General features: G+C 44.5%; 1 protein-coding gene across 10 annotated transcripts in view; it reads right to left on the bottom strand.

Annotated features, from left to right (window-relative positions):
- Positions 1-25,489, bottom strand: part of CAMTA1 (calmodulin binding transcription activator 1) — a 323,948-nt gene that overhangs the window by 217,627 nt on the left and 80,832 nt on the right. For all 10 annotated transcript variants that reach the window (XM_038166526.2, XM_038166525.2, XM_038166524.2 and 7 more), the window contains one exon: positions 17,639-17,706. In XM_038166526.2, the coding sequence (XP_038022454.2) occupies positions 17,639-17,706 (68 nt within the window). The remainder of the gene's footprint in view (positions 1-17,638; positions 17,707-25,489) is intronic.

The following is a 25,489-nucleotide window of genomic DNA, read 5'->3' as shown; positions in this document are numbered from 1 at the left end:
TGAGAGAACCTTTACACATTTTCTTATCACTTGACTTCCTTTATTTCTATCTGTGTAAATCAACTCTTAATATGCTGCTTGCTCTCTGCAGCAGCAAAGAACAAGAGGAAATGCAGGAGCCTTTCAGCTAGAGAGAAAGTTAAGTAGAATACAGGGAACATGCCACAAATACAAAACAAAGTCAATTAATTCATTTGTTACAGAGCGAGAGCCCAGCATAATTTGTCCTCTGAGTAGTTTGCTTTAGCTAATTGCTTATCCAGCACGAAGACCTCCATTGCATGACCCATTTGCTGTGTAAGAGGCTCAATTGACAAGAAACAAACGGGCACCTTTCAGAGGGCACTGAAATGATGCCATACAGATTCTCTTTACATGGCTTTGATCCTCAAACCCACAAACAAATTCTACAGGCTAAGAAGGGAGAACTGCTGCCTTCATCTCCAAATGGCAAGTTCAAGACCCTGCTCTCATCTGTGAACTGCACAGCCACAGAACAATCTTTTTTTTTTATCAAAAAAAAAAAAGAGATGGTAGTAGTGGAAGTTGATAATCTGACCACGTAAGGTCAGCAATTTAACTGTCCCACAGTGCCTAAGAGGCAAGGCGATAAGGTCCTGGTGCTGCCGAGCGCTGTGCCAGGTGAGACAGCGAGCGGCCACCAGGGCAGGGACCCGGTGCCTCTGCAGACCTCGTCCACACCTCACTGCCCCTGCGAGTTCACACCATTAACTCTAAAACAAGTTGCTCTGTGCTCTTCAAGCTTCTGTTCTCCCTAAGTAAATGCACGATCTGCACTGGAGGAGGCTACCCCGCTCTCTGAGAGGGAGCGACAAGGGGCAGGACAGAGCCTGCTACGTGCAGGTTTGATATCACTGTACAGAAAGCAGCCTTACAGAGCTGCCCTAGAAGCTCAGCCCTGATGCAGACCTCTCAAAGCAGGCACAGGTGCCGGGAGACCCCACTGGGCGCTGCCTGCAGCCTGCTAACGAGGTTTGCTCTGCTCCGTGTCCCAGGGGTGTCTCCAGTTCTGTGACTGAGCGCGGCAGTTCCAGAAGCAACCGCTCAGCCTCCAGGCAGCAGAGCCTACCAGGATTTCCACGTGCAAGTCAATGAAGGTCACTGTGAAGAACATTTGCACAAGTCTTCAAGCCTAGTGCTCACTCTCTGCTCTTACGCAGGCAGGCTGGCCTTTGCTATCTATTTCTGGATCCCAGACTCCGTTCTTTTGGGATATTTTGCATTGCAAAGCAGCCAACACAAGGTTGATGAAGCATTGTGGGCAGGGTGAACGCTGACTCCCCATTTTCTCCAGGGGAATCCACAGGAGGCAACATTTACCCTTCCCAGGACAAACACCTCCATCAGCACGGAGCAGGCTGCAGATAAGACAGCCGATGTGAGGCTTCACCTCTGCCCGTCTGCTGCTGCAATTCCCAGTGACACATTAGCCCATCAGCTACCTTTTACAGTAGCACTTAAAACATACAACGATTTCACTTGTAAATATGGTGTTGTTCTGCCATCTGTATCGCTCCCTCAGCTTCCCCACTGGTATGAGATGAAGTGCGTCTGTACTTCCTAGAACACAAATGGCTTAAAACATTGTAAACTCCTCACTTTTTTAAGCATCACCGCAGACCAAGCTGAACATGGAGCTGTCAGACCCGCTAAGAGTCTTCCAGCCAGCAGAAAGATGGAACAAGTACAGATGTTATTAGTCTCATTAAAATTTTGTAAATTAAACAGTGAGCGGGAAGAGCCTTATTTGTCTTAATTTAGTTCATCATTGACATTTATAACATAAATACAGAAATCATGCTATGGGTACCATTCATTCCCACTGGCAGCAGCAGGAGCCACGCGCGCTGTGTGCCAGCAGAGGGGCTGCACAGGGCCCCGTGGACAGAAGGGATCTGCAGCTCGTACCTACACAGCTACCTGAAGTCCTGCACTGAGAATGCCTTGATTTGGGATTGATTTGGGATTTCATACAGCGAGATGAATGCTAGCAGCCTGTGGTACTCCGGCGTTCAAATGCAGCGTGCCCATGGTTGCCAACTATCCGAGCAGGACTATGAGATTCATAAATCCTACAAAGTCTTTGCTTTTGTCACAGGAAGCTGCCACCACGATAGCTCTTCCCCTGCCGGAGCACAAGGCTTGATCAGGGCATGAGCCAGCATCAAGCACTGCTTGGCCCTCCTGGGAGGAACTATTGCTGCTGCCATCCCGACCAGCCTTCAAGAACTCTTCACCACTTAATTGTTGTAAAAATATAGCCAAGTTGTTCAGTGCTTTGTGTTGAACACGGCATTGTTAAATTAGGCTGGGGGAAAAAATAAATTCCAGCAGTACACACTGGCATATTTTGGCTCTGTTCTACAGCAAGAAGGCATGACAGCTTTGACAGAGTCGATAGATTTTACTATTCATTTTGTAAAAATGCCAGGCATCTAAGAAGCAAACAAGACACCCTAGGACGACAGCACACTAGGGAAGACTGAAAAAAATTAGTGCTTTCCAAGCAAGCAGAGTCATTTTTAGGCAAAACTTCATTTCTCGGGAGAATTAAAAATAATTGAACCATGAGAGAAAAAGTTTTAATTGCCGACTGTAACACAAGCAGAGCAGGAGGCAGGGGGGGTTCAGTTCTGACAGTCACACAGCCGGGAGGAGCACTACGAACCTCCCCAGCATCACCAGGCGCGGATCAGCTCCCTTTAACCCCAGCCACGATCCCAAGGATCCACGGCCCGCCAGGAACGCCGGGGCAGGATCACGGCACAGCGGCGGCACGGGCTGCTGGATGACTAACAGGAGAAGAGGAGGGGAGCGGGGTGATGCTGGAAACCTCCAGCGCCCCCAGGCTTGTGGGGGCTGCTGATTTAGGAGTTACCCACCAAAGAGACAACAGTATTTCTTGCAGGAAAGCTTCAACTTATCGAGCTCCATTGGGAGGCTTACGATGGGCTTTTACTGCTGTTTTATTTCCCTCAGAATCAATAGAAAACAATAATCCTACAGCTAAACATAAATCACATTGCAAAACTTGGTGAATCATCACGTGGAACGCCTTGGGACCAGGCATTTTATTTAATTCCAGAAGCAGCCCAGTTAATGATTTAGCAGACTCATATTTCGCAGCCGGCCAGCAGCCCCCGGAGTGCACCGCGGGTCTCTCCTGCCCAGCTTCTTGCCTTGAGCACGAGGCCACAGCAGACCTGTAATTTAGCCTGGTGTTGATCCCCGTCCTCTGCCTGGCCACCTGGTCCCCGCAGTCTTCTGGGCAGAAGCTGGAAGTGAGATCTCAATCCCTCATTGAATGTGACTCCAGCTCTCCTACAAGCGCTTAGTTTATTGATAGAGCAAGCACACAGAAAGCTGAGTTAAGCCCTGTCTCTTTCTGCAGAGGGTCTCCAGTGATCCCCGACCACGATCGGGTGGCTCAAGGCACGGGCAGGTCTCTGGCTGCAGCAGCACGGAGCCCAGGAGAGGCAGCAGAGCGCTGGCAGAAGAGCCAAGCACTGCCCCAGCCCTTCCCGGGGGTGCTCAGCCCGGCCACAGCCTCACAGCTGCCTTCAAACTGCTGTTTTCGGGAGCCAGTGACGTTTGGACTGGTTGGCTGAGGGTTAATAAGAATAACCTGCATACCACAGGGTATTTAGGAACTTGTTCTCCACATCCTTTACGAATCCCACCCCGTCCCATCCTGCTCAAGCCCCTCATGGACTTGCTGGCAGCAAGCAGCAGGACCGGCTTCAGTGAATTCTGGTGGCGTCTTCCCCGCCTGCATTTGTGGCTCCGCTCTCAGGCAGGAGACTGCAAAGCACAGGGTGAGAAGGCAGGGAAGGGCTGATTTATTCCTCGTGCGTCAGCACCTCGGCACCAGAGCTGCAGGCTGGGTGAGTGACCGGCTCTGCTGCTCACAGCGATCAGAAGACCCGCCAATGATTAAGCTAAGGCAAACAGGAAACGTTTATCTTAATTAATAAACTTTTCTTCCCCCATAAACAATGCCAAAAACTCACAGAAGAACCATGTAGTTTTACATGCTGTCAGTAAATTGCAGGCAACAAAAAAGGCATGGGGAAAGTTATCTGAAGATGTTGGATTTAAGGTACATTTTTAATTAAAACAAAAAGACCAAAGCTGCAATGCAGCGTCATAAAGCAGATAATTTTACAGCTGGATGATCTCCCTCTGATGTACTTGAAAACCATTTTTAAGTGACATAAAGTTTAACATACCGGTACATCTGCCTACCCACTAGATTCAACATGGAATTTAAAATTTAATTATATTAAAGTATTGTTACAGTGCGCAGAGCAAGAGTGCCAGCCAAGTGTAACTCTGTACGAATCTTTGCCAGATTTTTGTTTCTCCGGACTGAAAAAAAAGTCATCTTAACCCTTATATCTATGCTCCCACAGCTTTCACATTAATTGCGTACCCACCAACCCCCCCACGTTTCATCTGAGCACGTTTATTCACCTCTGCAGCACCTCTGGCCCCCACTCAGTCCTGCAGCACAGCGCGGCACGCAGCAGCAGAGCTGCACTGCGCTGCAGGCACCTGGCAGCCAGGTGAAGCCGAGCTGTCTGCCAGCTGCACAGTGCAGAAGAACCAAAAATCCAAGGGCCTGTGCTCCCGGGTATCCCTAAGTCTGCCTAGAGGCACATGTCCACTGATGAAGGTGATGGTGTGAAGATGCACAAAGTCTGAAATGCCAGAGGGCAACACAGGCGAGGCACAGGACAGGGCTCCTTTACGAGATGCCCGAGCCTGTCCTCATCACAGAACAGTTTCAAACCTAAAGCACTGAAATACCGAAGGCCATGCAGCGGGCACTGAGGTGCTCACATCCAACCACCACAAAAGGAAACAACACGGGCTAGTAGGGGACAAAAGCAAGATGTAAGGAACAAGCAAATTATATTTAAGAGCAAACAAACAAACAAATTGTAGCCATGTCAGGGACTGCTGTCTTTTCACGTATGCTAAACAAAAAAAGAGCAAACGCACCTGGTTGTGAATGTATCGAAATAGCTTTAGACCTTGAATAAAATTAATAAAACCCTGAGTCCACGACGCAGCCTCCAGCCCTGCAGCAGCTGCTTCCTGGGCAGCTGTGCCAGGAGAGCCCATGCCGACAAAGCCAGGCACAGAGAACGTCTTTGGGGCTGCAAGCACAGCCCGCAGAGTACGACGGAGCAATGCATCACAGAAGCCATGGAGCCCACCGTCGGACAGCACAGCCTCTGGGCTCTTGGTTTCTACCTAAACTCGACGCTGGAGACCTGACAATTCATCACAGGCACTCCTGTTCATTCTTGGATCCGTACAGAAGTGGAAATACCAGCACTTCGTATGGTTGAGTAAACAAACATAAAATATTAAGAGGTGTTTTCTATATCTACAAAATTTGTGAATTCAGGTGGGGTTGGATCAACTACCGATATTATTAAGCGTATCCTGAGCTTGATAGGATTATTAGCAGCACCCTTTCATATCAGCCTCCTTGCAGATAGCCAAATCCAGGCAGCGGGAACTGCACTGCCTGCTGTTGTATTATGCACAAGGAGTTTCCCACAGGAGGTAAATACAAGCAGGGGGACATACAGATACCGCAGAACCAATCTATACCTACAGGAAAATACATACAGCCACAGGGAACAGAATACCACAGACATAATAGTCCGTGGATGAAGCACAGAAAAGCAACAGCAGAGGAAATGGAAAAATATGTCCCTAAGTACCTGACGGTGACATTATGAAAAGGACAGTAATAATTAGTTTTGTTATAATGTTGATGTTGCAGAACCCCAGTAAGGATTGTGGGGCTTTCGAATTGATGACTTTGTAAACAGGAGTGTGAATTACAGGAGACCAATCTGAATTAAAATCGTCAGCCTCGAGAGAAATTATACCAGACTGCAGAAAGCGAGCAAGTGGCCGGCAAGATGAATCAGAGAAAGAGCCGAGAGCTCCGAGCGTGACCCAGGAGCGCAGAGGGGCGAGCAGCACCGCCGCACAAGCTCCCTCCTGCAGCACAGAGGTGCAGCACAGCCGGGACACCAGCTCATCAGTCATTGTCCATTAGTCAAATAATTAAACCCTACAGCGCAGCTTACTTTGCTGATTGTATCCACAATTGTCTGGAACAAATAGGCAGTTGGCAATTTGGAAACAACATGTCTGAAATGAGGAATGTTGCCTATGAGCTTTAAAACAAATTCACGTGGAGAATTCACCCTGGGAGACGGGGCAAGTGCAGGACGTGGCATGGGATGGGGCCAGCCCTGCAAGCACACGGCCCTGCAGCAGTCACCGCGCTCCCGTCAGCAATGGCACGTGGTATGGGGTCCATGGGGACACACCACGTACGGACTGGGCTTATCTGGACCCACACAGCCCTCCTGCCAACCGGCATCCCTCCACGACAGAGCTGAGGCAGCAAGGCTCAGCTGCCACCCTGTCCAAAACCAGTGAAACCTGGAGCTGCTACGTGCTCACGGCTATTTCCTACGCCATCTCAGGGAGTGTAAAATGAATGGATTTGGACATCTAGCCACAAAGAAAAAATGCATGTGGTTTGTGTAGTGTTAGTGTCAATGATACCAGCTGATACGGCATCACAGGAACATCAGGCTACTGCCACAGGGGGAAGGTCAGTCTCTGCTCTGTAAAATTAAACCAACAGCACAAAAGTGGCAAGAACGGGCAAGTACAGGTGGAATCAAACATTCAGACTATGCTTATTTTTTCCGATCAACCTCTATCTCCACAATTTGCTATCAGATCAGGCTGCATTTGACCTTGCTTTCCTCCTTGTTTGACCTTGCTCTCTTGCAGTCCCTGGGAACCTTCCCCAGCTGCCACGGAGGTAAGAGTGGCCAAAATGCCCCGTTCAGATTCGCTGCTGTCCTTACCTCATTGCCGATAAACTTCAGGGTTTGGTACCAGAGACGTGGGGCATCAGGGGCATTTCAAAAACAGTGAGAACCATCACAGTGCAGCCAGCCCATCACATGCCTCAGGCAAGGAGCAGAAGCCCTCCATGTCCTCTTCCACTATTGTCTTTTCATACATCTAATCCCACTCATGACATTACAGACTGGAAAATCTTTCCATTTAAATGCAAAACAGATGCAACATGTTAATATGCTTAAATGAAGTGATGCAAAAGCATCGACTCCATAGGTAAGCACAGTAGGTGACCCTTACTTGTTTTAGCTCTCCACATTCCCATTAAACGTTTGTAAACCACTCCTATGGATCTTTAGCCCACGGTGGAGGTTCTTTCCCTCAGAGCTCCGAGCTCCCACCGAGCACTCTTTGGTGGCAGGTTTGCAGGATCCTTGTACTTTTGTACAGAACAAAGCAGGAACCCACAGAAGAAACACACACTGGGTTTTCATCTGCATGGATGGACCAGGAGTGGCAGAGACCTTGCCACTAACTACTGAGCTCTTCATAAAACATTCATCTCCCCAGCAGGAGGAACAGGATGTACCTGAAGTCCTGGAGAAATCCCACAAGCAAAGAGAAAGGGAAAAGGAGACATCTTAATGAAATGAGAGCTGCAAACAGCAAAAAGAGATAGACAGAGGGTAGAAGATGCCCATTCAGAATATACTTGTGAGCTTCCAGCCCTCTCCATATTGAGGGCACTCGGAAATGCCTCCTTGCCTCCTTTGGTTACATCCTCAGTACCACTCCAGATACTTGTGGATCTCAGATATTTAATGTTGAAGCCAACGTGACCCAGTGAATCTCCCTGAAGGCAAATCTCCATGTGGCACCTAAAATCTGCGTCACCCCTCCACTACCTGCGATGAGTGAGTGTTGTCACAGTCTCCCACAATGAACAATGAAGGCTGATGCTGTGTATCCAGTTCTCCACATGCAGCAATAATATACCTAAAGGTAGTCTCAATTTTAATGATGTTCGTAGGTCTCAGCCTCATCACGGATCATCTTAGTGCTCCTGGCATCCCCTTTGGCTTCAGTGCCAGGAACAGTGACTCAAACACCTACTGGGCAAAAGATTTCACCTTTCCTGTTGCATCTCTGGCAACAGCGGTGAAAAACATCCCACAATTGCACCAGATCGTATCAGCTATAAAAATACGTTGTTCAAAAACCTCAAAGAGAAGAGGAAGAAAAGAAAACAACCGGAAGCTAAAGCTAGTGCCTCATAACCAGAAAAAAAGAAAGCCTCTTGCTGTTCAGGTGCAGTAGGATCGGGACTAGGAACTCGTACCTCAAGGGACAGGACCTTCTGGGAGAAAATAAGGAATAATTACGCAATTCTGTAAATATCCACCAAGACCACAACCTCTTTAGAAGAATTCACTAAGGACATCACAAGCATAGCAGTGTGCATATGAACAGCATGTGTATCTGTCAAACACACCAGCTACCAGGTTAGCAAATTATTCTTTGTTCCACATGAAGATAAAAGCCTACTCATTACCTACAAGCACTCTCATTCAGTACAAAAATCAGCCTCTGTAGTCAGCTCCTCATCTTCTGACAAACACAGTTTGTTACACAAATCAATTTGTATTCTTCAAGTGTGAATAGCAGGTCCTCCATTATGCACAGCTCCCCTCAATCAAGTTCTCTGGCTGTTCTTCACATACACAGTGCTGAAAAATCCTGCTCCCAATTCACGATTTTTTAGCGTGCACTTACTAATATGCCAGAGCGCAATTCAAATCATGCTGTATTTATGGTTAATATTATACTATTAACGCTGCCCCTGTCTGAAAGGGAAGTATCCACATTCTTGACATAATGCGTGCCTTTCTGTTGCACCTTGTGTGTCCGTCCTGATCTCTGCTGACTAAACACGGGAAGCTATGGATAGCCAAGGCGCTTGGCTTCAGTCCAGCATTTAAATTTCAGTGCCAGGTTTCCTGGAGGAAAAATTCTTTGTCAATAAATAACCCAATAAATAGTTTATTTTTAATCAGCTCGTATTCGCAGGCCATTAAGATGCAACAAGCAGTCTCAGACACTTTTTGTATGTTGTTTTTGATGCAGAGAATGTATTGGAAAAGTGAGAGAATATCATTAAAGGTTAATTACAAGCAACTTAAAGGTTATTTTTGCATATCTCACCTCCTGGACAAAGGATGCTTCTTCATTACCATACCAGAATATAAATTAAGTTGTAAACCATTTAAAATGTGACATAGATTTTGTTACTTTTTAAAAACAGTACAAATATCAGGCCCTTCTGCAGCCTTTACACATCACATAGACAAGGGTATCTCCAAAGTAGTACCCACCATAACGGCAATTAAACCCTCCCTACGTCTTGATACCCTTCAACCTTGAAGCACAAAGTACATAAAAGTATCAGATAGCCTGGTTCTGGTCACTAGCAGCACAAAACGATGCATCTTTTACTGCATTTTTAATCTTTTTTTTTCACTCTGAGCAGGACCAAAGCAGCTACAATCTCATTCAGCTCATAGTCCATTAAACCCAGATCACACAATCCAACAGGGGGACTCACTCGTACCGAGCAGCCTTTGAAACCCTGAACAACCTCCTGCTCCCCATCACATTTGATCTAGAAATAATCAGGGCCTGGACAAATTCCAAATGCCACTTTTGTCCCCAAAGTAACGCTACATGTTTTTGTGGACCTTATCTATGGATGGGAAAAGCTTACCAAGCCTGGCTACAGGAAGACAGTAGTTTGCTGAATAATTTAATCACTGTATTATCAGATAATTGCTTTTTCTGATGATTCTACATTTTTTAGGGTTATCTGTCTCCACAGAAGGAGGGGCAATGCTGCAGAACTCCCTCCTGATCCCCACGTGAAGAGGGGCAGTGGGGAGGGGAGATGCCCCCACGAAGGGATGGGCAGGCCCAGGGCACTGCTGCAGAGCAAGCAGCTTTGAAATGAGGTGGAGTAGGAGCCTGACCACTGCAGACAGGTAAGAGGTGGAAGGAGGCCACCTTCAGCATCCACGACAATTGAATCCTGTCCTTAAATGTACGTGAATATCTCACCTTACTTCTAAGTCTGCCAGCATTGTCCTTCACAGTGATGCCACTCTCCTGCGTTGCTGGTTAAATATTAAGCGCAACAAGCTCTCCAGTAGCACCAGCTTTAACCTGCTGTCCTGGCTGAATAATTCATGTGAAGCATTTGAATGAAATACTTGAAGACAATGAACAGATCTGGGCCAGGCATCCTGATGGTACCAACAATTCTGCTATTAGGTCATTTTAAAACAAAAGGAATGGGCGGTTGAGAGAATTTATTATTGGCTTCTCAACTCCCTGGGACCACAGGAGCTAAAAACCTATATGAATCAGTGCCTAGTGAAACCATGCCCGCACAGTTTATCCTCTTCAGGGAGGAAAAAAGAAAAAAAAGAAAAGAAAAAAAGGGTAGGAAATACTGAGAGCATTATGAGTTGAGAGTCATGAAATCTTTAAAGTGTAAAAAGCGATGTGCCATATTTAGCAGGGATTATGTCAAGTAGCATCCCAAGCTAGAAAAAGCTGACAGCTCACACATTTCCTTTGATGGAGGAAAAATAGGTCATATGAGACCCCAAACATGTAAACAGAATTTCCAACACCGTAAGCTGAAAACCCAGAATTTCAGCATCATGCAGGGGTATGGTTGCTAGTTCTATGTATGAGCTGCATGAGAAACTGAGGACCCTAAAAGCATGCCTTAGACATCTGACACGAGCTCTTGAGTACTTTTATTTGTGCTCACCAGGACTGGAGATCAATGGATCCTCCGGAATGGATCACAAATTCTGTGCTGTTGTCTGTTCGCGGCCTCCAGCTAACACGTGCTTCACCTTGCTGCGCAGCCTTCGGCCTCATGAGCCACCTTTCGTTTCAGAAGCCCCAAAACAACCTGGCAGCAGCAGGTTCTCAAGGTTTCTCAAGTATAATGTTGCAGAAACCCAGTTCTGCAGCAAAAAAAATGCCAGCGTGGCACTTCTTCAGGTATGAGCAGAAATGAAAATCTTGAAAACTACTCTTGGAGCTTTTTACTAACTGCACCAAGTTTCAATGTCAGGAAATTCCAGGGCTTTTCTTCAACAGCTCAATCAGGAGCTATCAAAAATAGGTACTAAATTGCTATGAATGGTACTGTCTCTTATTACCGAGTTGAAATACCAGGGAGAATTACAGCTACACTTTTGATGTGAACTAGCAGCCAACTAGGTTGAGTTTAAAAGGGTAATTTCCTTACGCATCTGTGCAGCCCCGGGCCTCGTGCCGCCTTCAAAATGCTGCAGTTGCAGCCAGTGAAAGCAACCAAGTTGAGAACTATGCTGGTACTACCTGGGAGGAGCAGTGGCAGCTGTTTTGTGTAAGGGGTTGTGGACCCCTATATATTTTAAGTATTTCTTGAGTTTTCAGATTTTTATAATAAACATACATCAAAAAATATATACAACACATGCTCCCCCCCCGTTATAAATAACTGAGTAATTTCACTGAGAAAACTACAACAAATACCCAATACAACACAATGGCTTCAGCACAAAGCACACTGGAGAGCTGGTTTGCAAGGTAATGACCTAACAGTAAATTAATTCTAAAGCACAATTGTTTTCAATCTTCATTTAAAACCAACCTTAGTTAATCTCACTTTAATGACATAGGAAATGGAAATTCCCTTAATAAAATAAGTTATGAATATTTATTACCCTATTTTTTTACCTGAAAATTGAATAATTCAATTAACTTTATTATTAATTATTTAATACAAAATTAATATACTGCAAAATTCTAACTTATCTTTAGAAGCCTCTGGCAATTTCTGATAAAAATGGCTATTGCAGATATAATGTAATTATGATATATGTGTGTACATATATACCTATGTACATAGATATACATATAAAACATCGTATAGTCCAGCAGGACTCTCACTAAAACCATTTTGAAGCCCTGAACAACCTCCCACTCCCCATAATACGCATGTGCACACAAACACAAAGCACAGCACTGGATCTGCAGCAGAGGAACACAGCCTCTGGCAATACACAGGGAAATGGCCAGGAAAACACAACCAGAAACCGAAACATGGGTAGGGTCTGGCAGTGAGAGCTAACGGGTTCCTAAACCACATTTCTCACCAAGTTGCCCCAGCTCCACAACTCCTCTGAGACTTGGAAACACGTCGTAAACTTTTTGTTGCTGCTGTTTTTAAGCACAGTACCAAAGCCGTAGCTGAGGAGCTCCCAGAAGCAGCTCCCTGACCTGGATCAAGGACGAGCAAGGGACACGGGGCAGGGGGAGGCCCGGCAGCACCTGCGGACACCCCGTGTGCCGCCCCTCGAGGGGAGCAGGGCTGGCCCTGTCTCCAGCGACTCCCCTGCTGCAGACCCCCAGCTGGTTTGTGCCTGCTCCTGCCCGAGCACCACGAGGACCCGGCACAGCAGCCAGGCTTTGCTCTGCACGCCAGGCAGCTCTCCAGGGCAATGGCTGCATTGCTTTTCACTCGTACATCCCTCCAGGCATCTTGCTGGAGCAGGTATTTTATTACATTATCCTGCCATGCTCCCTCTAAATCTCATTGTGGATGGGTCCCCTCCACTTCAGCCTGGGTACAAGCCCATATTTAACATAGCAAATTGGATTTCGAAGGAAATTTCAAAACTCTATGGCCAGCAAAAATCACTAAAAATAACAGAGGAAAACGATTATTGTTCTGAGTGCATTTCAATCAGCAAAAGTGATTTCTAGCCAGTCTAATGTGATCTGCATCTCCTGTTTCAGTGACCAGCGTCAGCTAAAGCTGAGGTGACTAAGTGGCAGAGCAGTCCTTGCCCAAGACACTACAGGAGTGATGAAAGAAAGTTGGGTTCCAGATTTTTCTGTGTCTTGCTCTGCTTGGAATGTCACTGGGACTTGAGCTGGGTACAGCTTCACTGAAATCCTGGCTTACCACAGAGCATGGAAGTTATCTGCAATTTCCCATAAAATCAGAAATGCCAGACCTTTCTTCCCTGAGCTCATCCTTCGCCCAGCACACAACCACCTTGTGTAGTACAGCAATGCTTTCCCAAGCATTTTCCCTTGAGCTCAAATCATAGCACACATCTTGTCTGTTTTTCATCTTGTTTGTGTTTCCCCCAAAAACAAAGGCGCTGCTCCTACTCCAGTCCCACACGTTTCATCCTCCTTCAGCACCGGCATGATCTCATCCAGGGAGTCATCCCCTGAGAAGGATTCCGAGCGGTAACACAGGGCTCAAGCGCACCTCTGAACCCAAACGTGCCACGGAGTTTTGCTCAGCCAGCTCCGTGACCTTGAGGTGTTGGCAGATGACAGCACAGCCCTCGCCCCTCTCAGCGAACAAAGAGTGCTAATGGGTGAGACGAACCCTTCCCGTTCCTAGCCAGATGCTACAAATGGAGCTAAGCCTTTTTTGTTGCTGTTGTGATGAACTGGATCCTGACAACTTTGTGATTTATTAGGTCAGAATTTATCAGTAGGAAACGCTGTACAGCCTACTGTCCTTGTCTATTAAATGAAAAGCAAGGCTTGTTTTCCTTAAGCCAGGAGAGAGAAATTAAAATGCTAAAAATAACCCAGTAGGTAGCAGAAGTACGACTAAATTACCACAAATAGATACTGACAGTATATGCAAATTGCTATTGATTTGTATGAGTATACTGCAACTGAACTTTTTTTAGTTCTGGAAATATTAATCATTGCCAAGTCTCACTGCCTAAAAATGGCATTTGGTTTCTTTCAGGGCTGAAAATCCGCATCTGGGAATTTCCCCAGCCACTTCACATATTAGTACAAATGATAGCTTATCGCAGTGTCAGCTTCTTGAAACACTTCCCGAGAAACATTTATCTTCCAGGCTTTGCGAGCAGCACAGCAGAAGTTTTTCGCTTACCCTCCGCCTGCCGACATCCAAGCCCGCTCCCACCCCCAACCAGGCAGCAGGACGCACGGGAACGCACCCCAGCAAGCGACGGAACATTTCAGTTTTCCAAAAATCTGTTTCGGCCTTGTTTTAAGCACATATTTTATCTCCAGCTTTCTCTCTTACAGTCACATTTCAGCAATATGTGCTGGACCCCACCAGATGACCACTAAAATGTTGTATTTTAATGGTATCACTGGACCCACTGTTACCCACGCAACCATGCCCACCCGAGCACCATCCGCTTAATAGCAACAGTTCCAGCAGGGATCTGGAGATACCCAACAGGGTCTGGACACACCACACATTCCAGGACATGGCCAAACCACAAACAAAGCTCCTGCTACGAGGTACAACACGGCTGATCCAGAGATGGGTTACGCAGTACAAAGTCTAAATGCAGTGCTGGAAGAGGCAAGCACAGGAATCAGGACAATAACGACCATCGGCTGGAGGAAAAAATATGACTTCACTCTCAATATCTGATAACGGAATACTCAGTAATACATGAAACTTACTTTTCAGAGCACTAGAAGCTCACTATTTCTGAGTGTCGTGTAGAAGGTTGAAACACCCAAATGCCATTCCCAGTTGAAAGACTAACCTTGCAGCTTATGGCCATTGCTAAATCTTCAGTTGTCTGTGCCTTACTTGTGAAATACAGGTGAAAATATATTAGATAGTACAAATATTTTTAAAATACTCTAAGATGTAAAACAAACTTCTAAACTATAGAAGATACTTGGAAGCAAATAAGCAAGGTATCTTCATGTAGCAGAACTTCCTAGATTAAGTCAGCTTTGTCATTGAAATTCCAATGAAAATAACGATTAAATTCTACTTGATATATAAATATCAATCTACTTATTTATTAATTTAAACAATTTGCATTTAAACTTGGAAACGGCAGAAATTTCAGTATTGCTGCATTAGCAAAAAAGCTCCACCAATTCACACTGATGACTGGAATACCCATTGCAGATCATCTGGCAAATTATCAAGTAACCAAACACCACTACAAGGAAACATCAAGGTCGATGTATTGTGAGAGATACTGTTAATTTATGTTGATAAAATGGAGAGCTCGAAAGACAGTTTTAATAATATTTCAGTATACTTATTAGCATATTTTATCAACTAGAGTCATTCAACAAGAAGTTTCATAAAAAAGCAGTATTAAAGACCGTTTTCTTGTAGCTCCCTTAATGTCAACACAATGGCATTATAAGAAGAGTCCTCCTCCATCCATGACCAAAACAGTATCTGACTGGTACTGTGTTTGAAACACTGAAGTTTCCTTGTGAGAAAGATCAAGACATTCAGCAACTGCAGGCATGTAGGTGTTGCTTGAAACGAACTATTCCCTCTTTTACCACCCTATGTATTAATTCAGCAATCAGAAATTTCAGAACTTGCAGCCTGGCAGGTCCCACCACACTGAATCAGCCCAGTGAGGGCTCCTTTACTGGATCACAATGAAACCCTATCCTATTCAACATCCACGTATCTTATTCTGCAATATCCAAATTCTAGGATATGCAACCAAGCATGAGATTGCAATTATCCACATTTACAAGAATCCTAAATAATATCAGGTTATACTCTTAAAACAAAGGTTGAAAGATATTTTTTAAATGGGCAGACATCCAACAGACAAGTACATTTTTTTGTGCACAGAATAGTAACTTGGCAACTTTCATCTCTTTTTCCACGTAACATAACAGCTCCTGGCCAAGAAAGTCCTATAGCATATCCCCAAAGCACGTGCCTGCCCAGTGCTCTCCTGTGCGCACAGCAGTGCAGGCAGCAACCTGGTCCTGAAGTGTAAAGACCAACAGTTCTCTTAGAGTCAGCTACAGCAATTCATCTAGTACTTATTCCTCAAATCATACTATATATCATTGTATTAAGAAACTCTATAAGTGTCAGTGGTGCAATTCATTTTTATTAATTTTCTGAAATGAAATTAGCAGCACCCACAGCAGCAAACAAAGAACAGAGAATGTTCCAGTTCAGCGCAGGATCGATGTCATTAATTCTTTAATACCAAGAGCCCTGATTATATGAACTCAGCATTTAAGTACTCCAATTAATTATAATAATAAAAAAAATTTTTAAAAAAATCAAAACTAACTCAACAGTTTCAGAAGGTCCTTGAGCAGCCATCACAACTTTCCTTCTCCTGGGACGTTATTTCTTTCAAGTGTAAACATGCAGGAGGAAGGTATTGTAATATTAATAAGAGAACTATTCTCATGCATTGCCTTTAGCAAACCAAACTCTTAAAGTCATAAAACACTACTACAAACACATTTATAATCTCTTATCTCTAATGATGCCATGTGTATCCCAACTATTTAATATGCTTTCTGACCACTTAATAGGCTTGTCTGGCAAAGGTTCAGCAAGAATTATTTTGTGTTATTTCTGAAACTTGGATTACCAACCAGGCCAGAAAATAACCTTTTCTAATATTATCATATTACCTGTTATACTGCAGCCAAGAAGTGGAGTGAAACTGAGCATTTACACGCTCTAAAGACAAAAAGAAAATGAGACTCACTGCTGTCATCAGCAGGACAGATCCATTTACAGGTCCACCACTACAGCAGCTTTGGGTCTTGGAGAACCACTTCAGAAGACAAAATGTTTCAAATTTCTTTCCTTCCAGGTGTTACAGACACATTTTGACAATGATAAGCAAAAGCATTACTTAACAAGACCAGAAAAAAAAAAAAAAAAGAAAGAAAAAATAATGAATCCTATCTAATTTGGGGATAAGGGAGCACGAGCAGTAGTCTGCTGTTCTAGACCCAGGCATGGCTGAACTGCAAAGCTTAATTTGTGCAAAGCTCCTCAGAGTCAGGCATGGAAATGCATCATGCATCTCCTTCAACTGCACCACACAGACATTCCACATGCAGGGGCCACCCAAGCTAAACTGCTCCTGCCAATCAACCTGCCATTTTCAACAAGAAAGAGGTGGGTTTGGAATAAGGAGAAAGGAAAGGAGAAAAAAAAGGCAACACTGGAAAGCAAGCATCATTTTTTCTGTTACTGACATGCACTGAAACTTTGTGAGTCTTAACACAGCAGAAATGCCAGGAAAACATCTGTAGTCTAAACTTAATGTATCAGTCCCCACGGGGCTGGAGAAGTTAAACATTTATGGCAGTGAGAAGACTACATGACATTTACTGAATAATAAAGTGCAAACATGTCTGTTAATTTGGCTTTTTGGGATCTCCTCACCATCAAACACTTAACCCTAACAAGAAAAACACCAAAAATGCAAACAATCCCAGAGAATGCATTTTAAACAGGCAAAGCACAAGGGAAGGCTTTGTGCTTTTTTATTTATTTAAAGTTCGAGGCTGCAGGGAGTATTGTCAAGATAAATAGCCTACAACCTCACTCAGAGTCTTTTAAATCTGTTCATCTGAGGGGATACAATTAAATGTTGAACAATCAGGTTAAAACTTTAACCTGTCAAGATTGCAGCTGTTCTATTTTTAATCAATCTGATTTCATTCAATAAAATGCTCATTAAGTCAATTAATGAGACTTTGGTGTCACAAGCCATCAAGCATGACTGGGAGTTTTTACTTTGTGGCCAATGAATTGATTAGCAAGTCAAGTAATCAGTGGAAATAAGTCAATGTACATTTTCACAGGCTGAATTATTAGCAATGTTACCTTGTTTTAGGGGAAGTTGTTAGCCATTCTTCATGCTTTTCAAATGTTATTAAATAAGCTGCAATTTCCTGAAAAAGAAACGTAGAAAAAAAAAGTTATTTGCATGGCTGTTTTGGAAACACTATTTATTTATTTATTTATTTATTTATTTATTTATTTATAAAACACAGAATCCTTCTGAATGTCTTCACCTCCAGCAAGGAACCTCCATCTCCACAAGCCCAGTTACAGGTAGGTATGCAACTTAAGTTAGTTTTTGAAGACTTATTTGTAAGTTTCCCTATACTTTTGCATTAAAAGTTTCTGCAACTTACAGAAAGGACAAGGTATGTCCTTCTGTGAACCAGAATCATGAAATAATGAACGTTGCAGAACAATTTTATGAGTAAACGCACAACTATTTCCTATTTCCCACTTTGGATCAGTTGCACCACCCGAAAAATGCAGACCCACACCAGAGGCTGAGGCTACAGTGGTGTGCCTTGTCAATTTGTGTATCTACACCACCAAACCCAACCCTAAATACTAACAAGAGATACAAACGAGGAAAATCATCAACGTTTTCTAACACAGGCAGGACTTGGGTACCACCAGAACTGGCCCTCAGTGCTCCCGAGAGCCCGGCCTTGCATCAGGAGGCAAAGGGAAGACAGCAAAAACAGGGACACTTGGAGCTAAGCCAGATACTTATAAATAGAACAACAGCACTGCAGCTGGATTACTGAATTATTAATCACTGCCATAAAAAAACAGCGGGTGTCACCAACCTAAAGTCTCTGCGGTTGCTCACAGGAACGGCGCGGCCTGTCACTGCCCGACGCACCCGTTCACCTCAGAGAGCTCGGGGCGCTCTGGGGGCTGTGTCCCACCTGTGGCGGAGCTGCCAGGGCCCCAGCCAGGCCGGTGGGAGCACACGATGGAGCCTTCAAGCAAGGCCTGGCCTCTGGGCCTCACGCTGCGCCAGTCCCGGGGCAGCGGCCGCCTCAGGGCCCTGGGCCGCTGGCAGCGTGCAGGGGGCCGCAGGGAGGTGTGCTCAGCACCTTGTAGCACTTCCATTGCTCCCGTCCAAAACCTGACTCCCAGCCAAGCACAGAGTTCCCCTCTCAGGGACCTGGAATAGCAACAGCTACACAGAAAGTCGGCAGAGCTGGCTTTACCGCTCAGCTGCCTCCGATCAGATTCAGAAAGCATTTGTCATGTAGCCACCAGAGCTCCTGGAATAGAAGCGTCTCCAGGCTGTGCAATCAGGAAGGTAGCATACATGCAAGAAATGGGTTTTTGACCATGAGGTTTTGGTTGTTGTTGGGTTTTGTTTGTTTGTTTGTTTGTTTTGTTTTCTTTTAAATGAGACTTCTATATAAGGGTTTTATCCATATAGTACCAAAGCTAAAAAAAATCCACAATGCTCTCCAACCAGCTGGCCCAAGCATCTGCTAGAGCCACAAAATGCAATTATATTACTCCCAAACGAGACGTAAAAATATCTTGTTTCCAATACTCTTAGTTTTAAGACTCATACTTAATGTCCTCCGGGCATTTCAGTGGTGCCAGATCTCCGTGTTATGTACTTTATTAGAGTTGTGTGAATGTCATATTAATGACTCCTAACCAACATGTTTACACTGCAAATAAATTCTCCCAGAATCCACCGCACTCCTCATTTTACAAACCAGTACTGGTCTACATTTTTAAACAATTACTGTAGAAGCAGATTATCAGAGCAGCACCACTTCTGTGTGAATGAGGAGGAAGAACAGTAGCATAGCTCTGAAAACACCCCTTATTAATTTCCGACTAATTGCCATTTAAAATTCAATATCAAAATAACCCAGCACAACCCTCCCCCCTACAGCAAGATGCCAGTGGCTGGCACAACACCTGCACTCATAACGTCCCCCGAGTGTGTGCCAAACACTGCATTTCTGCAGGAGCTATAAGTGAATTGAATGCAAGTCCTAAAGCTCGGATCATGCATGGCTGAAAGGGTCTAGCTCCCAAAGTCCGTGGGCTCTGAAGAGACCTAGCCCACTGCTTCCTGTGAGAGCTGCTGATCGAGCATTGCCTCAAGGCTTTGACACACAGGGTGCGAGCTGTAGGAGGCAACCATTGATTTTACATGTAAATAGCACACACAAACCTGCAACCAACATTCTTCAAAAATACAAAGCGAGATCTGCCTTTTTTTATTTAGGCGAGTACAATAGTTGCACAGAATTTGCTGTGGTGTGCACAATTTTATTGGTAACCAATCCCACATTATGTCCTTGATGAGCTACATTACAATCTGCGTCATCCCGTATCTTAAAGCAGAGACGAGCTTTAAAGATGCTGTGGAGCTACCAACACCTGATGACTAAGATGGAGCTATCTATATATCTTTTCTAATGCAGAAGTCTCAGGGAAGCCTGTGGCAGATGGTCTGTATAAGCAGGCATTTAGAGAAACAAATCCCTTTAACACAGAGATGGATTAGGCTGATTCACCCTCAAAATCCTGCAAAAATAGGCAGGTTGAGCGGTTTTCAAATTAGCACAGGATCATGCCTATGCCTACTAAAATTGATTTGCCATAAAGAGAAAGAAATAATTTGTAACTCTCATGATAATCAAACCTGGACTGTGGCTGAATAAACTTACTGTTAGCACAGAAAACCAAAAATATTTCAGGCTAAAGAATCTAAGTCTCACCCTAAGACTTGTTTACTTTTTTCTTTCCAGCTGGCCTTTGTACCATATATTTGAAGTCTTCATCCCCAAACTGTCACTGAAGAAATGAACTGCAGCTATGAAATGCTACTGTTTAGAGACAGAACATTTGTTTTCCCTCATCTCCACTCTGCTGAACTGGACTTGCTCAGCAAATTTCAGCAGACAAAAGAATAAGTAGATTTAAAGTCTGCATGATCATCCCACTCAGACTAACATAAGCAGTCAGAGACAAAGAAAAATTGTCACATAAGAGTAACATGTGCAGGAGATACACGGGCAGTTAATGCTTTTGAGAAGCATGCTTTTTTCTTTCTTCAGGTAGCCGATAAATACGGAAGAAAAGCGTCGTCATACATTTTAGCAAAAAAAGCACTTTCTTAAAATACCCAGGGCGTGCTGGACTTGGTCACCGAGTTCCCAGAGCAGAACATGGTAAGAAGCATTTGGAGGCTATTTCATTAAATGCATCATCAAGAAAATTTCCTTCCTTGAAAACTGTATTTCTCACTGCAACTTGTTCTATTCCAACAACACAAATGGCAACCACAAAGTTGGCTTTGCAATGGAAGGTCTGCCTCAGCAATGCTGCAGAAAATGCATCTGCTTCTTCCAGTCTACCATTTCCTTATAGACTGAAGACAATGCATTTGCAGTATTTTTTTTTAAGTATCGATGCTTTAAGCACGAGTGACCCACAGAAACACATATGTACATACATGTGGAGTGATGCTTACTGAGATGTTCTGGGAGCTTTTAGCCCTGCTGTGATAATATGCAAAACAATAGCTCCAATCAGACCCAGAGCTAGATCTTTAAACAATTCAAGATGTATAATTCAATTCTTCTAACAGGATAAAAGAAGGATTCACATCAACTAGGATAGGAGTTCCCAGAGGCTTTCTGCTTAATGATACATTACAGCCTGATTTCCCTTCTCCAGAGGAAATACCTTGGATAACAAGGAATATCTAGCTCACAGCAGTGGTATAAATTAACACGTACAGCAAAAAGAACATTCTCCACGTTGCCTTCCACACCCTCTGTATTCAGAATTATAAAGGGTCACACACAAATGGGGGAAGCAAAGCAAGATGTGTTTAGACGTCAGGAAATACTGCCACAAGCACTTCTGCAGATGCTCCTTCACCAAACCCCACAAAGAACTCACCCAGACATCACCAGAGCTACCTTCTTCCTTCCATCAGGCACTGCCCTGGTGCGCTCCTGCACTGCTGCTCAGATGCACCCTTCTGCAGCTCTGTCCAAGTCACACACAATCCTCTGGAGCCTAGCCCCAAGTGGATCCCACGTCTGCTTCTTAACCTGCGTGTGCCCATCTGCAACCCCATCCCCCTGCGTGGAACAGTCAGGGTGCCACGTCCTTCACCGGGACTTTGGGGCAGCCACTGTACTGAGAACCGCACTTTCAACTCCAATACAGCTGAGATTTCCACAGCTGCAAAGGGAACCGAAACAAGATACACAAAAACCAAATATTGCATTTCAGGAGAGCTTCTGCTAAAATGGCTGAAAGTTATTCCAGTCAAACTACTCCACGCTATGTAGAGAAGAAACAAGCAGAAATTCATATTTACAGTTTGACACCTATGTGCCAACTTCTGTCACTACATAAGTAACAAGAATCTGGGAAAATAATATCTTGTCTACCACCTCAAACTGTAGCAGAACTGCAAGAAACAGATGACTCAGTGATGCTCAGTGATACTTGGAGAGAATGCTCATGAAAAAAAGCCAGACAAAAAGAATAGTTTTCAGTGAGAGGCATGAAGTGAGCGGAGCTAACTTATTGCCCTGCAGAGACAAAATACCAGGACGTGATTTTTTGGAAGTCTTAAAGCCACAAACACCATGGAAGGAAGGAGCTTCAGCTGAGAGCAGTCGGCACTCTGAAAATCCTTTGTCAAAACCCACAATGACCAGCCCAGCTTTGGAAATCTTATTCTGAAATACCCTATTCAATATAGGTTTTTGCAATACATATATTCTACAGAATTTTTGCTATGCACAGATTAGGAAAAAAAAAAAACTGAAAGGCCCAGAAGAAAGTGGTCAAACTAACACTGATACTTTATCAGCAGCTTGAAAGAGATGCTTTTTGAAAGCATGTGGCTGTTTGTGCTTAGCTTTGCAGCACAAGCGGGGCCATTAATGAAGATTCAGTACTCATCAGCTCTGTCCATATACCCCTTTATGGTACTAACAGCATTTTTCCTTTAAAAAAGGGGAGAGAAATAGATTTATCACTATAAGGCACAAAGTCATTAAATAATTAAAAACAAAACTATATGCACAATGAAAGCCCTCTGATTAAAAAAACCCTGCATTTTAATGTGTGTTAATTCCCCTAATGATTCACTCTATATGTCTTACAGGGTCAAATCAATGTCTTCACAAAAAATTCAATTAAATCCCATTCATTGTATCTTTCAAACGAGCCTATTGTTTGCTTTTGTCTCCTATCAAATCATTTCTCAGTTGCTTCTTACCCAAGATTACAAACAAAAGGCAGCATGTCACTAGCAAGGTCAGAAAAGAAAGATCCAGGCTTTGAAAATCCAACTCTGTCTCCTCATCTTTACCATTTAATTATCAAGTCAGCGAAGAAAAAAAGGACACTCGAGTCTGCATAAATGCCCAGTTGTTCACTTTCTCCCCACAACCATCCTGTCCACAGCCACTGCCTTGGCCTGGCGGTGCTGGTGAGTCCCTCGAAGACCACAGGGTGACTGCAGCCCCGGCACGGGTTGTCGTCATCTTTAACCTCACAGCACAAACACAGCCCTTCCTAAAGCCCCACCGAAATGCCCCAAGGAAACTTCCACAGCCACCGTCAGATTCCTTGCTATGCCACAGTCTGCTGGGAGCTGCTGACAAAATCAAGATGTGCTTATCGCCTGCACGCTCCTTCCCTGGAGCTGCTGGGGGCATGAACAGCAGCAAGCAAACTGAGCAAGCATGACAGATACTGGGCTGCTTATTTTTGGAGTCGAAAAGCCTTGCAGATGAGTTTCAATGGTTAGTAAGTGCAAAAAGTCATGTTTCTCAGAATAATGAAGCTTTAGAGTCTAAAAAATATCTTACTTTACTTTGGGCAACAGACGTTAGGAGGCACAATCACCAGGGCACTCGCTCCCTTCGGCATGAGGTCCTGAGGGTGCCAGGCTCCTACCTGGCTGCAGTGCTGAGAAACGCTGCAATATCGGAACCTCCAGTCCCAATCATGCAAATCTAGCTCTACGTCTAACTATGTCTGCTAATTTCCTGGGAACACTAAGAAGGCAGCTTTTTCACTTAAATGCAAGCTTGCAGGACTGAGCTGTATGTTCGTAGTTTATAATACACTGGTGAGGAAGAAAAGGCTTAATCTGATCAGCTAATGGAAACATCCCATAAAGCAATTAGATAATTTAATGTTAAAATCACACAAGCTATGTTTTATCCTAAATTTGGGCATATAATTCAGAGGTTTAATTTATTCCTTGTTGCTTAGACTGAAAACATTTTATATAAATGAACATTTATTTTTATTTTGCATTTCTACATTTGTTAGAATTCTTAGCTTGAATGCATCAAAGAGCTGCAAGTCGCACAGCAAAGCTAACAGCATGAGGCGGAATACACTTAGGCTATAATGTCTCTAGGTGACTGACACTGAAGAATTTCCCATTGCTCTTTCTCCGGCTTTACCACAGCAGTCTTGTGCAGATGTCACACCAGTAAGCCTAGTGTAAACTGAACAATGTAATTAACTGATCACGTTATAATTTCAAGGTGCAGTGCACAAGGCCCAGACTAAAAGGCGGTGGTGGCAGCAGAACTAGAACTGTGCTTTCCAACCACAGCTACGTGACTGCAGCTTCTTGGCTGTTTAAATATTTTAACACAGCAAATAGCAGTCCAGAGCTGCAGTAGACCAGACGACCTGATCTAACCTCCCACGTCCCAGCTACCGAGAAAACAGGAGGCGCCTCCGAGGAGAGGGAGCCACCGCGCCGCAGCCTGGCAGCATCAGGTGTGGAGCAGCTGGGACAAAACCTCTGAAGATCATTTGTGACAGTGTGCTGCACTCCGTACCAGTGGGGCTCATGAGGTATCTTGAGAGCTCATATAAAATAATCCTGACGCTGCACAGCGCTGTACTGAAGGTTTCTCAAGCACAAGGGTTGGAAACTGTGTTGTTGAGGACAGGAGGTGCATTCCTGTATCCACGGGAGGCATCCTTGCAGCACCACAGCACCTGTGCGTGCCCTCACAACATCCACGGTGGGTTTTGTCCTGTGCAAGGTCCCCGTACAGAAAAATTCAGCTTGATGATTTTCTGCACAACAAGAAAATGTGTTTGATAACGATGAACGTTGCCTGTCAAGGGGAGCTGTAATTTTGCTAAGTGTCCTGAAGGCCTTCTCTTTGCTCTCAAGTGTTGCTTTTTGTTTGCACCTGCAAACTGGTCAAATCAGGCTTTGCAGCTGCGTATTGACTATGTGCCTTGAGTCTGGAAAACCCCCACAACTCACATCGCATAGCAGAGGCTTGACAGTATGCCCTGCCAACCGGTGGATAAACTCCTTACCCATGCACAGTGTTCATTTGGGTGTCAGTGCCATTGATTTTATACCTGCTACCTGCAACTACACTGAAAGACAAACGACTGAACCATTGAAGTGCACTGTGAAATGGCAACGGCGATGCTTAACAAGGCTGTGAAAGTTAAAAAAGAAAGGGAAAAACATCTTCCATACTCCCTGATGCTTAGCTCCTGTTCTCCTTAACTTCCCCAAGGCCAGGGCTTATCAAGGCATCAAAGAGAATAGCGACTAGTTCCATGGAGCCGTTTTGCCCGTGTTTAGCCTCTTGCCATTGATTACTAAGAAATTAAGCACAGGCGCTTGTGGCCCTGGGCTACAAAGTACTATCTTAACCTCCAGAAATACCTCACAGGAGAAGGACAAAAGCTGGACGCTTGGCAAGCAGCCCTCCCTCTGGGGTGTCGTATGGCAGCCATGCACCACTGCCATGCCAAGACCCAGCTCGGAAGGACTGAGAAGGTGCAGCTGCCACAGCTAAGCCCAGCCTGGGCACCACAGCTCGTCCTCCAGACAGGCTTCCTGAGCAGGAACAACCG

Source organism: Anas platyrhynchos, chromosome 22 (genome assembly GCF_047663525.1).
Source record: "Anas platyrhynchos isolate ZD024472 breed Pekin duck chromosome 22, IASCAAS_PekinDuck_T2T, whole genome shotgun sequence".
Classification (NCBI taxonomy): Eukaryota; Metazoa; Chordata; class Aves; order Anseriformes; family Anatidae; genus Anas; species Anas platyrhynchos.
The sequence above is the reverse complement of the archived record's forward strand: the minus strand, read 5'-3'. Positions and strand labels throughout refer to the sequence as shown.